General features: G+C 35.6%; 1 protein-coding gene across 7 annotated transcripts in view; it reads left to right on the forward strand.

Annotated features, from left to right (window-relative positions):
* LOC145673253 (constitutive coactivator of PPAR-gamma-like protein 1 homolog) overlaps positions 1-8,261 on the forward strand; it is a 74,806-nt gene extending 66,545 nt beyond the window's left edge. For all 7 annotated transcript variants that reach the window (XM_081742772.1, XM_081742775.1, XM_081742777.1 and 4 more), the window contains exon 20: positions 4,065-8,261. In XM_081742772.1, coding sequence (XP_081598898.1) covers positions 4,065-4,266 — 202 coding nt within the window. In that variant the 3' untranslated portion in view covers positions 4,267-8,261. The remainder of the gene's footprint in view (positions 1-4,064) is intronic.
* Positions 8,262-13,496: the final 5,235 nt, after the last annotated feature.

A 13,496-nucleotide genomic window follows, 5' to 3' on the forward strand; every position in this document is an offset into this window, starting at 1 on the left:
TTTTTGCCTCAATTTTTGTTCTGACACCATTTATTAGATATCTTCTAAGAATATACGTTAACAAAATGTTTAAGCGGTATCTCTGTTGAAATATATGTACACACATGTGTGCCATTAGATCTGAAATGAAATAAAAATACGTACCATGTTGTAGCTGTGTTAATCTTCAAAATAATTTCGCGAATCCGCAGCCTTCTTCATCAATCGATATAGGAAAAAATAGAAGTTGATATATTTGAATTCACATTATTGAATGGATACCCTTAGAAGCATGTGTTCTAAATGATTCAAAACAGTCTGGCCATCCAGTCTTTAAAATACTCATGCACTATGAATTCTTCAGAGTATGATTCGTAAAAAATGGAAGGTCCTAATTATGGCGTGAAACGATTTTTGGTTCATTTGATTGTGTGAAATAAATCATTAAAAGGACAGCTTACGAGGACTGTTAGAAAAGTTTGCAAACTGCTACTTACAGTGAGGCTAGGGTTCCGATATTATAAAATCAGAAGAATAAGGCTTTTTGCGTTTAAATTATCTTTGTTCGTTTAAGACTGTTTATTAATTTTTCACAAATGCATCAACAGTTGCTTCAGGCGACACACCACATTGCTCACCACAATTTTTATTTTTCATGTGTGGGAACAAAAATAAGTTATGTGTTAAATCAGGTGAGTACGGACAAATCACTAATTCATTGTTTTACTGAAAAACAACAAGTTTGGTATACTGACTGGGATCTGAACTGGCTGACATGGTGAAGAATGATGCAACGATTTAGACGCATGTTATTGATGACCTGTAGCAAATAAATTATTTATAACTCAGCATTTACAATCCATCGATCTTCTGAAGCTGTGATTGGTACATGTCCGGTGCAACCGAAGAAACAAGTAATCCTTTGCTTGGCAGCATTTTCTAATGAACAACTTTCGTTGGTTTCGGCACACTTCGAAACACCCAAAGAGTGGATTGCTGTTTATTTCGTGTTCGTATGAATAGATCTAAGTTTCTTCCCCTGTAACAGTGCAGTACACCAAATTTGACTTACCTCGGTTGAATTTTTTTGAGTATTCCTTTTACACCATTAAGAAAACCCTGTTTTTGAGTTTCGGTCAAGTTATAAGGGATCCAACGTTGTAAAAGTTCCCGTACGTTCAGAGACCGTCAAAACCGTATGGGTTGCTATCATGTTAATATGCAAGTTTACCTGACTCTCACGATATGTCACATTCCAATATCTCTCAATCAATCCACACGATATCAACATTTCTGGCAGCAACAAACTTGGATAGGTGACCTTCAGGAAATTCGTGATAGAGAAATGTGCAACCACGCTGGAATTCAGAAAACCAATTATATAAAGTTTTATTTGATAGTGTTTCATCCTTAAAAGCCAAATGAAGTCGCTTGATACTTGTTTCGGTGTTAAACTACATTTGAAATAATAAAAAAATCATTTCCCGAAAGTGTTCTCGAGAAATTTTCATTTCTTGCACAAAATAGCTACTTCAAAGTGTTGTGAAAAATAAACGAATTTGCTTAAACAAATAATCGAAGATGATTTAAATATAGAAAGGTTTATTCTTCCGAATTTTATAATAGCGGAACATAAAGCGCCACTGTAAGTAGTAGTTTGCAGAAAACTTTTCCAAACGCAGTTCGATTTTGACCGAACTTGGTACGGTGATAAAATTTTACAGCTTGTACACACATGAAATGTGATGTGCAGGCCTTTGGTTCCTGAGTTATTGGCCATTAAATTTGGGGTTTGGACTTGCCCAAACTCCTAGTTTGATAGTCAATAACTGAGAACCAAAAGCGTGCACACCACTATATTTCATAGGTATATTAAGCTTGTTAAGGTCTACCAACATTTTAAATTTGGTCAAGTGGAGAGCTTTAGTTCACGGGTTGCTGGGCACCAAATTTTGAGTTTGGACTTAAGGAAACCTATTATGGGAAGTCGATACAGCACGTATTTGTGATCAAAATTTGCTAAAAAGCCAATGAAGGACAATTTTTTTCCTCTATAGGGAAATGTACTAGTTCTAAAATAAAATTCCAGACAGTCTGAATTATTTTCATTTTCATAACGGTCTTTAATTTCGAAAACTGTAGCATACACAGTTTTGAAAAAAGGATGCTTGTGTTACAAAACAATGCAAATTGCAATGTTAGATGTTATTCAAAACTTCAGAAATCACCAAATTTGAATCGTTGTAGCTCCTAGTAAAAAATTTGTAAATGGAAAAAGTTATACCTAGAAAATGTTGGATTCTGTTAGTGATAATCTGGAAAGAGGTGAGTGACATCTTCAACTACATACATTTTTAATACGCGTGTAATGAAACGGGACGTCTAACAGTTAAATAGAACACGTGGTGAATTGGAAGCTCCGTTCCATAGGCTCTGCAGCCATAGACAGCAGCTCTGGCGACGAACTTGGAACGTGTAACAAGTCATAATTCTCTAATCCTAATAATATGATAGGATTATCTGTAACGTATGATTTCCAAATAATAATAATAATAATAGTTGACAGGAAATTCAACATTCAACTATCGGTAACAGCGCGGTCAGCGACCTTGGTTGCCGAGGTACAACCTGAAATAGTACTCCAACGATTGGCGAATGACGCTTCTCTTCGTTTTGTTTGTAGTACCCGCAGCTATTGGTTAGATGACAGCATTGTAAAGTTGGTGAACAGGGTTCCTCCTGTGCTATTTGAAAGTTCTTATTTGAGCATATGCTATTAGTCAAACTTGAACGAAGACCCCTTCGTGGCCAAGTAGCTAACGCGTGTGTTTCGGTCTGTGTAATCTCGGGTTCCATTTTTGGTGGGGCTTTGTTTGGTATACAAACCTCAATACTTGTACCGATTTCACTTTTAAGCCGTCGGTCACGTCTCGTAGCATGGGTACTGAAAAGGGATGTTAAACTCGTCAGTTGACCAGGTGACCCTAATTTAATGTAAATCGATCAGAGTTTTCCGCAGTCCAAAAATTTCCAGTAGGGTTTTGGAGGCAGAATCGTTATTTTAAAATATACAAATAAATCCAAAAAATCCACCTCCAAAAATTTATTTTCAAAACTTGGATTGAAATAATAATATGATTACAATTACGTTCTTCAATCATGTTTTTAGTATATGTTTAATCATGTTTTTGTATATGCCTCGGTTCAAAATTGGCTTAAGATTAGTTTAAACGTACAAGTTTTGCCGATAGATGTCATTAGTCTCCGTATCTCTCATGTATTTTTTACCTTTCACGAAAATTCAAGATTTCTCTCACAGATTTCAACTTAGAGATTTCAAATTTTTAGAAAAGAAACTTCATAACCTATCGAAGGCAACAATCCGTGCCGAGTTTTTAACACTTTCATCATTGTTGAAATGGCTTGTTTATTGAAAGGGATATCCAAACCTTTAACAATATAACTCTTTCAACAATGAAGAAAATTCAAAATAAGAAATCGGCACGGATTGTTGCCTTCGATAGGTTATGAAGTTCCTTCTTTAAAAGTTTGAAGTCTCTAGGTCGAAATTTGTAAATTTTCGTGAAAGGTTAAAAATACATGAGAGAGATACGAAGATTGTAGTAACATCTATTGGCAAAACTTGTCCCTTTACATCAACCTTAAAATACATATTTATCAAGAGATTATCATCAGAACAGAATTAAAAAGAAAAATTGGAATGCATAACGAATTTTGTGCGCACCAACAGCATTCAATTGTCACGAAATCAGTTGTCAGGCGAATAAAATGTTCATATAAAATATATATACCGCGGAATACGGAGGGAGGATGCTAAAAATATCCACCTTTCAAAATATTTTCCCTTAACATTATTATGAAAGTGAGTCCAATATATTGACACTCTCCTCTCCGTATTGTTGGGATCAGGTAGTAGTGGATTGCATAGTAATGTTTGGGAACGAAAACAAAGATTACTATTCAACTGGTACAATATATAATTTTCTTAGTCCATTTTATAAGACACAAGCATGTTATGTACAAAATGTTTAAATTGATTTGTGGAAACATGGTCTTTGTTTTAGCAAATCTGTTCCTGCTTCCGAAGTGATCAATGCAGTGCAGTCTGGAGGTGGTGGTGGTGGCGCTGGCGACGCAGTGAACAGTAAAACAGCCCCGGGCCAGTTTGAAGATGCCGATTCTAACAATTCTAGTCCAAATTCCATCCCCGGAACTCAAGGTCAAGGCGATGCTTCCGTTCCAAGTATTGCCCAAAATCACAAGTAAGAACAAATGGATTCGGCAAGTGGGGAAGATGTATACTGATGCAAGCGAATAATACATCCAAATCCCCAACGTTATGTGTGCTGTGTTTTTTTGTGGATTACGGATTATAATATAATAGTGTGCAAGATTATGGTGTTGACTTTTTAAAAGAAATGATGAATGCATCATTTTTTCAGTGGTTTTTAAAGACTAGTTTTGTTGGAAGAAGGAAGAAAAACCATGAATAATTGGTGCATTATAGACCTATACAAAATGCATGGTTGGTTTTGAGGACCATGTGTTTTTTAAAAAAAATCCTGCTGTGAAAGACCAAGAAAGAAGATACTTTGACTGGTTCTTTAAAAACAAAAACTATGCACATGTGCATGTTTTTTGAACTGGACAGGAAAAGTTCATTAACTAAAAGATGATAAGCAGAGATGTCTATTTTTCTATGTTTGTTATTTTGTTACAAAGATATATGATGTAATACAGTCATGTTGTTAACATGTTTTATAGAAAGAAAGATGAAGTGGGAATGGTGGTTGATCTCGAAAGGCGTGTCGAAAAGAGTATTGGCTGGAGAGTTATTAAAAAGAAGAAGAAAAAAAACTTATTGGCATTGTTTTTCAGAGTATCTTTACATGTTGAAGTGCTGTTCTTTTTTTTTTTTTTCTCATATATGTAAGAACTTGTTTTAGAGGTAAATCTTCTATGTTGATTGGAAAAATAAGTCCTGCCATTCCCACTTGGGCCTGATATGCAGTAATCTATGCTTCGTGGTCATGCGTGGCTAGATAGCCAAAGAGAACGATTTAATGGCAGCGATGGAAGAACGAGATCACAGAACCGTACTTTTTTTTTTAATACAAGAGAAAAAAATGAATATGGTATTACATATTTCAGGCATATTGGGGAAAATGCCAATCTTGGAAATGTTTTTTGCTGGACGGTTTGATTATGTGTATTTTTAATGAAAGGATGTTTTTTTTTATATATATTATGTACATATATGTAAAAGATAATTTACTAAATAGCAAAGCGATCATAGTTTCAATTGGCTTTGTGAAGGTCTAAAGAGTTTTTCAATGTAACCGAGAAAAGAATCCTACGAAGACGCATTCAAGCCTTCAGTTTTATCATAGTCCCTGTCGAGATCTATCGAGAATTCGGTTCTTCCTAATGGAAGTGACTTTATGAGATAAATAATCAATAATAATAATAAATAAATATAATAAAACCCGATTGAATCTTTATGACTAACAATTGTGTTGATGTTCATAACAGTTGAGAGAAAATGACCTTTTTGTAGTTTGTAAGTTTCTAATCTCTGCTGACAGAATTGTTTCACATATATGATGAAATTTCAGAATGACAAAAATGGAGGATTTTTTTTCCTATGCAATCCTCAAGTATGTAAATCAATGAAATGTAAAACACTACAACAACCGTCATACTTAAAACTTAGGGGTATTACAAACGTATATTTAAGTCACGGAGAGAAGGATTAATAATTCTCTCTTGCAACATTTAAGCCTATTACGATGAAAAATCATTCAATTGTTTCCCCTTGTTTTCCTTTTTCAAAGGATACAACATGTACGTGCGGAAGTATATATATATACATTATCTATACCAATGTATATGAACCTCCTTTAAAAAGAAAGTAAATATGATATAAATATAGCAACAGTTGAAATGACATAAGAAATACAAGGTTCAGCCTTGATATTAAAACATTAAAAAAAAGTTTAATGTTCATGTACATGATAATCGAAATATTTTTTTTTTTTTCTGAGGGGCCCACTTCAGTCTTTGGTCATTGTAAAGAATGTTATCTTTCCTTCATTTAGGTTAGGAGTTGACGTATATCGTCCTTGTATAAAATTGAAATTAAGAAGTTTTAGGGGCGTAAGGTTCATTTTTGTATTATCACCCAAAAGAATAACTTGCTTTTATTGGGTGTATAAAAAGTAAGAATTGAACATAATATATATTAATATAAGAATTTCTGAGATAAACATAATAGCAGATAATGCTATGTAGCATTGTGGTGGTGGCGAAATATAGTATTTGAAGAAAAAAATCATGCTACCCAAGTGTAACAGTATAGTAAAATATATAAATAACTATAAATATATATATGAATATATACATACCCAGATATATATATATAAATATATATCTATATTAAGAAGCACAGTATCTTAAATAGATTCTGTTGAGCAAAACAGGCAGGATTTTCTTTTAAATGAACAACAAATATTAAAAGGTTTAAAAAAAAGTAAAAAAAAAAAGAAAGCATTTACTATATCTTAATTAGCAACCAAACCAGGTTGTATGTTGCTAAAGCAAATATTGAGAAAAAGAAAAAGAACTTGTTAGCATACACTGATCAAAACTATTTATTAGCAGGTGTCGTGTTTAAACTAAAGAATTGTCAATACATGTTTTTTCCATCTGAATTTTTTTAATTGCACACGAGCTATTATGATGAGATGAAGGTTTTCATACACGAAAATAAAATAAAAGAAATGAAATTCTGCATTTTTCTGATTGTGTTTGTTCACTGTCTCATGTATGGACAGTCTTTACGTCAGAACTATTAGTAGGAACTTAAGCCCATGTTATTAAGTAGCTGTAATTACTTGTTCATTGTTCTGGTGAAAAATAATCTACCTTGTTTGATTGTATTTACATGTAAAGATATGTGTCAGACAGTTTATAGTGTTTATTGGAACTAAAAAAAACAAAAACTATACTTTTGTGAGGGAGCACTATTGTGGAAGTAGGAATTTAAGGAAAAAAAAATTATTGTGAACAAGATTCTTAAATCTTGTAACATATTATTAACAGTTACACAGAAAAATCAAGCATGTGTGTGTTAGTCATATACATTTTTTTCTTTTTGTTTTTAATTTCTTGGGACATTTTTCTAGCTTGTAACTTGCTTTGTCTTATAATGTAATTGTCTAAATAACAGTAAAATTACAGCAAACAGTGGGCCCCTGTTCTCCTCTTCAGATAAGTAAAAGAAAAAATATGCTTTGAAAAAAGATTTATATAGGAGAATGAACCTAACTTTCTGCTGAACTCATTTTAAAATAGGTTTCTTTTTTGTTGTTTTCAAAATGTATAATCTTAGGAATTTGAATGATAAAAGCATTTGGAGCAAACAAGCTGCAGTTTAAAATATTTCGTAACAAAAATGAATTCAAATAAAAGGGAATAAAGTTGTTAATTCAAATTGGCCCTTGATTTTTTTTGTAATGTTAAATGAAAAGAAAAATATAAAATAATAAAAATTTCAAGTTAATGATAAGTATTTTGTAATAAACTTATCATTTTGTTTTGTTTGCCTTATTTGAAAAGGGACAAAATATATGATGGCTTGTATGACTCCATAATGCTCCTGTGTTTATCTTGTCTGTAATGTTAATAAATATCCCAATTTCATAATTTGAAGCCAGCGTTGGCCAAGGAGGTTTTGGTTTAGTATGTCTCAGGACGTTTTGGCTGTAGATTTGGACCTAGGTTATACTAATTTGGACATGTTTCGATTTTTTGGGAGAACTCTTGTCAAAAACAAAACAAAAAAAAAAAAGTTAAAGAATTATTTATGTATACATACATTGAAAATTGTGCTTAAAAGCCATTGTCTGAGACGTCAAAATTTCAGTGTTTGAAATAGTGTGAGATGGGAAAGATTTTATTAAAAATGAATCAAAAAATAAAATAAAAAAACAGCATGTCCAAATTACAGTTAAGAAAAGAGTGTATAGAGCATGTTATGGTTTGGTTACAACTTCGGCCGTAGAAGTGTAATGGAAGGAGGAAATTAGTTTTATAACTTCAAATTATAAGCAGACAAAAGCTTGGTAATATGTATTTTTTTTTTTTTTTTAATTGAACACCACAACTCCTTCCTGTAAACTTCTGGCCAAGAAGGAAAGCCTTGTGTGGTTCTGAAGGAACATTGCAGGTATTTGTGGTGTAATAAAGAATGATATGTTCAATTGTTGTGTTCTTTTTCCCAAACTTTCAGATCATTACCATAAGTAATAAGGTGCATTGATTCATCACTTACAGATTAGGTATTAGATGTTTCTACATAGAATTTACATAAAATTTAGTACTGGCAAGTTGAAGAGGTATTACGCTAAGTTCACATGTAGCAAAAAACAGGCTGAAATTCTTAGCAAGACCTTCCTTCCCTCTTGAATGTGAAATTAGAATTTCACTGTTGCAGAGAAAGGGACCGGTAGTACGATTAGAAACACATTTTTCTTCTGTCCCATCTTTTGTTTCACCCAAGCGAACATCGGAAATTTTGACAAGAAGTGATAATAAAAAGGATGGCAGGAGGTTGGCAGGGAGTACTATTCTCTTTTCATTCTTTTTAATGAGGATAAAAGATTTAGGAGTTGAGGGTATCAACAAAATAATGTGTAGTTACTATCCTCAGAATCTCTGAAACACGAGGATACGAGAGGCATACTGAAAGTCGTGAGCAACATGTTTTCACAACCGTAATCTTTAGTTGTAAGTGAAACAAGTATATCATCTCAGTCTACAGACCTTTTTCTTTCTTTCTTTCCAGACGTTGACGCTGTTTGTTGCTAGCACGTGCCACAGGCAGGATTTCCAAAATGGTGGGCAGCGATGTTTCGTTTCGACAGTGTGCTGTGATTGAATTCCTTGCTAGAGGACCAATCTGCTTCTGAAATTCAGCGCAGACTGCAGCGTGCCTACAGAGGTGTGTACATGGGTGCCAGCAGTGTTAGAAGGTGGGTGAAACACGAGGCGGTGTTAGGAGGTGAGGGTGAATATTTTGAGGATGGAAACACGAGTGTCGAAGATGAGCCTCGCAGCGGGCGCTCTCGAACTGCCTCCACAGAACGCAACAAGGTAAGGGTTGATGAGCTTATTAGGGGAGATAGGCGTGTTGCTATGAATGAAATCACTGCAAAACTTGGTGTTGGACATAATACGGTACAAGAAATGATTCACAGCTTAGGTTGTCGGAAGGTTTGTGCCGTTGGATCCCACGTTTATTAATCGAGGACCACAAACGACAGAGACTAACCATTGCCCAAACCCTTCAGAAATTTCGACATGAAAGTGATGACTTTTTGACGACTATTGTGATTGGAGATGAAAGCTGGTTCCATCATTATGAACCTGAAACAAACGACAGAGTATGGAATGGCACCACTTGAATTCGCCATTGAAAAAGAAAGCGAAGGCAGTGCAGTCAGTAGGGAAAGATATGGAGAGCGTCTTCTGGGATGCACAGGGTTGCATTCTGGCTGACTTTCTTGAACCTGGTCAAACCATAAATTCTGCTCGCTACATCCAGACACATTTGAAGCTCCGTCGTGCCTTGCTTGATAAGCGTCCTGAAAAGATCATCCGTCAACAGAATAATGCGCGTACGCATATTGCACGTCCCATTATGGAGCAGGTCAGGAGATTCAGGTGGGAAACACTTCCACATCCTCCCTACAGTCCCAACATGGCACCCTCCAACTACCATCTTTTCGGTTTTGTGAAGGAACATGCGAGGCCATCGCTACGAGACACTGGAGGATATTCAGCAAGCAGTTCGTCAGTGTCTACGGGCAGCTGGAACGGAATTCTATTGCAAGGGTATTTTCAAACTTGCATAACGATGGGAAGAATGTGTAAAAAAAAAAAAGACTATGTGGAAAATTGAAAGAAAGGTCTGTAGATTGAGATGACACATTTGGTTTCACTTATAAATAAAGATTACGGTTGTGAAAGCTCACGACTTTCCGTATGCCCCTCGTAACTGCAATATTTTTCTGTTTCTTAGCTTGGCTCTATGGTATTGTGTTTTCACCAAACGCCAGGTGTCACCGTTGGATTCGGTTGTGATAGACTGTAGCGTTATCACATTAGTCCAGTTTGCGTTGTTGCTTCCAGCTAGCCAAAGGCTAGTATATATATATATATATATATATATATATATATAATACAAATAACGCCAAATGTAGACTACAGCTGTAGATTATAGCCTGTTATTTCTAACGTTGTCTTCCCAGTTTTTGAAATATGAATTCTATTTACCAGCGAAACCGGTTAATTACGTTTGGAATATTCGCTGAAGGGAAGGGTTTGATGTAAGGGAAAACCGGTGTACAGATATTACAGAAAAGCTTTTTTCTTTCTTTTCTTCGATATATGATTATTGCAGTGTACGACTAATGAATTCAAGTGAAGTGCTTGGTTGGTTGAAATGAAGTTATGTCCTTTTAAAATCTAGGCTATACGAGACGTGGACATACAGCTTAATTTGGGATCCGAACCGCATGAGATCCGCCGGGAATCGAACGCGGTTTCCCATGCCAAAAACGCGTATGCTAATCCCACCCATGCTCACGGGGAGCTTATACTAATATTCTATTTCAGGAGAAGGGTAATTATCATTTAGCTGACAGGGAATCAGTAGAAACTTCTCTTCGAAGTACTGTATATGGAAAGCAATCGACTCTGTAGTGTAACATGCATACGAATATTTAAATATATATATATATATATATATATATATATAATATGTAAATAGTTTATTTGTTGTATACAATTGAATTAAAAATGCATTTAATATGTGCCGATAACTTTAATTATTGGGTCGAAAGAAACACATTATTCTGGGTCGATTGCTAATATACAATTTATTATTTTATACATTTTTTTCCGTGCGAAATTACATGTGCCTCAAAATTAAAGCCATAACAGAATTTCAACCATACTTATTATTCGATTAATATTATAACCTGCATATCTTGAAACGTTGATAAATGCTCTTCATTATGTCCGTACAATCACTTAATCGTTTTATACTATAAATAGTAACTAAATAATACTTGCGTGTACTAGTGTTACCCAGGAGACAGTTACTTGACTCCTCTCAAATTTGAAAATGTACTCCTAAGTCGTGGACAATACTGTCTACCAAACATGAACTCAGGCTCTCTCTTCTCGAAAAAGTATGATGAAAGTGATACCTTCTCGGAGTTTTCGAGTAAGCGAGATAACGGAACGTTATCCGATGCATACGGTTCTATCCAATCGAATACGTTACGAGCGTACGACAGTTTGACCCGTTCGGGCGGGTATACCCGATAGACCAATTGAATCCGCTAGAACCCAGTCCCGTTAGACCCAAAGACATTATGATGCGTACATACAAAATAAACATTGGGTTACAATAATAACTTGAACTTTTTTTTTTTTTAATGACAAAGTATGTTTTCATTCAGACATTGAACATTGTAAGCTTCTTTCTGCTTGAAAAAACAAAATCTTGAATATCAAAAGTACACATCCTACTCCTCGGCAAATATCAGTGATTTTTAAACTGATAGCTTTCCATAGTAGAAGTGTGTCTTTGTGACTAACATCAAGTAACAGACCTCGTGCATTATGAGCATGTCATCCAAGGTTTGATTTAAGATGGAGCATAAAGCCTCGAATAAAGCTTTTTTAGTAGGGTTGCCTACGAAACGACTTTTAGCTGCCTTTTTTCAAAAACGTGTCGTGGAAGTGCGGTTTCGTTTCAGAAAGTGGGTTTCGTCTCGTCGTCTCGTGGGACACCCCGTTCCAATATTGTGGATTCTGTAAGCAGAAGGCTCTGTTTCACATAGATTCGGTGTTGGACGGCTAAAGCACAGATAATCAATCAATTTTCAAAGTATCGGGACTCTGTATAGATTGAACCGGTGCGTCTTTACCTTTATTGTGCTCCTCCCCTCCCCCCTTAAAAGAAATTCCCTGAAACATTTACCTTATTTTTCTAAAGCAATACGATAATGCACTAAATAATTTGTGTATACTGATGATCTTTTTTGGCAGTACTTTTCAAGACTGGTATAAGGTTTGCTAACCCGAAGTTACAGCTGTATTGTGGGGTCTAGTAGAAATTAGATGTCTGGGCCTTCGGGGGTTATGGCCATGTTAGCCCGTCACATATGAGGTTATGATGTCCCTCGGCGATCACACTGCCCGGGGAAATGAAGAAAGTGGCATGGGACCGTGGTGTTCGTTACTATCCTGGCATGTGTCTGGTGTGAATGAGGAAAATATGTCAGGTGACTGGCCTGAAAAAAGTTTTAAACTTTTTCGACCCGAGTGTTCTTACTGGGAATCGAATTCGGGGCTGTACATCAACGACGAGAGCGTTAGTGACTACATTACGCGCTGCCACTTCTGTCTGTTAGTGTAAGTGGTGGATGGGTTCACGGATTGAATAATTTCAAGAAGATAAGTTGTTTTGAATACAACTTTCCTCACTGACGAGTTGGTATGGTGCCTTCCCAATATCTTCACCACAACTGCGCTCTTTTCCCTTATTTGTTGAACAACACACGGCAAGATCCAAAAGAAGAAAACCTTTTTTCAAGCAAGTGTGGTGTCGACTTAAAAATTGCAAGCTATACTAGATACTTACTAGCGTTTAGCGTAGGTAAACAATATTCAAATATCAACAAGGAGAATGCACAGAGTAATTTCTGAATCGTATTTTATTCAAAAAGTCATCCGATGTCGCGTGATAAATGCAAATCGTACCGTTTCGGTTCGTAGTTACATACAGTAGTATAATTTTTACAAACCGCCAGTTGAGTCTTCGTTTGGTAACATTCGAAGTTATGTTGGGGGGCCGCGGTGGCTCAGTGGTAGAGCGTTCACCTCTGGTGCTAGGGGTCTCGGGTTCAAACCCTGCTCCCGCCAAGTGAACTTTGTGGTGGACAAACACCGTGTGCGTTGGTTTTCTCGGGGTTCTCCCGTTTCCTCACACTTTCTTCATTCCACCATTTCATTCATTACTCATCATCACCGTCTCCTTTAGCCTAACCGGCATAACCTTGGGACGTAAAACTCAAAGATTTCATTTCATTTCATTTCGAAGTTATGTTGATGACTCTATAGGTGAACTATGTGCCTTATGCAGAGTCGTTCTGAAGCGTGATTAGTGCCATACTAAAGAGTTCGACTAACATGTTTCCTGCAGTAGTCAGGCCTTTAGTATGACGCTAATAATACGTCAAAACGACTCTGCATAAGTTCTTATGTTTCGATATTTGAAACTTTCCGTAGGTAGATAATCGATGGTTACTTCCTAATTGGCACGAATAACGACGTAACAATAAATACACCTAGGTGGATTGTCAAATTCTACCAGTTTGCCGTGTGTCCCGCTTATTTATTTTCTGGATCTAGTTACCCTACAT

The sequence above is a fragment of the Thermobia domestica genome, chromosome 16, assembly GCF_964235325.1.
Source record: "Thermobia domestica chromosome 16, izTheDome1.hap1.1, whole genome shotgun sequence".
In the NCBI taxonomy this organism is placed as follows: domain Eukaryota; kingdom Metazoa; phylum Arthropoda; class Insecta; order Zygentoma; family Lepismatidae; genus Thermobia; species Thermobia domestica.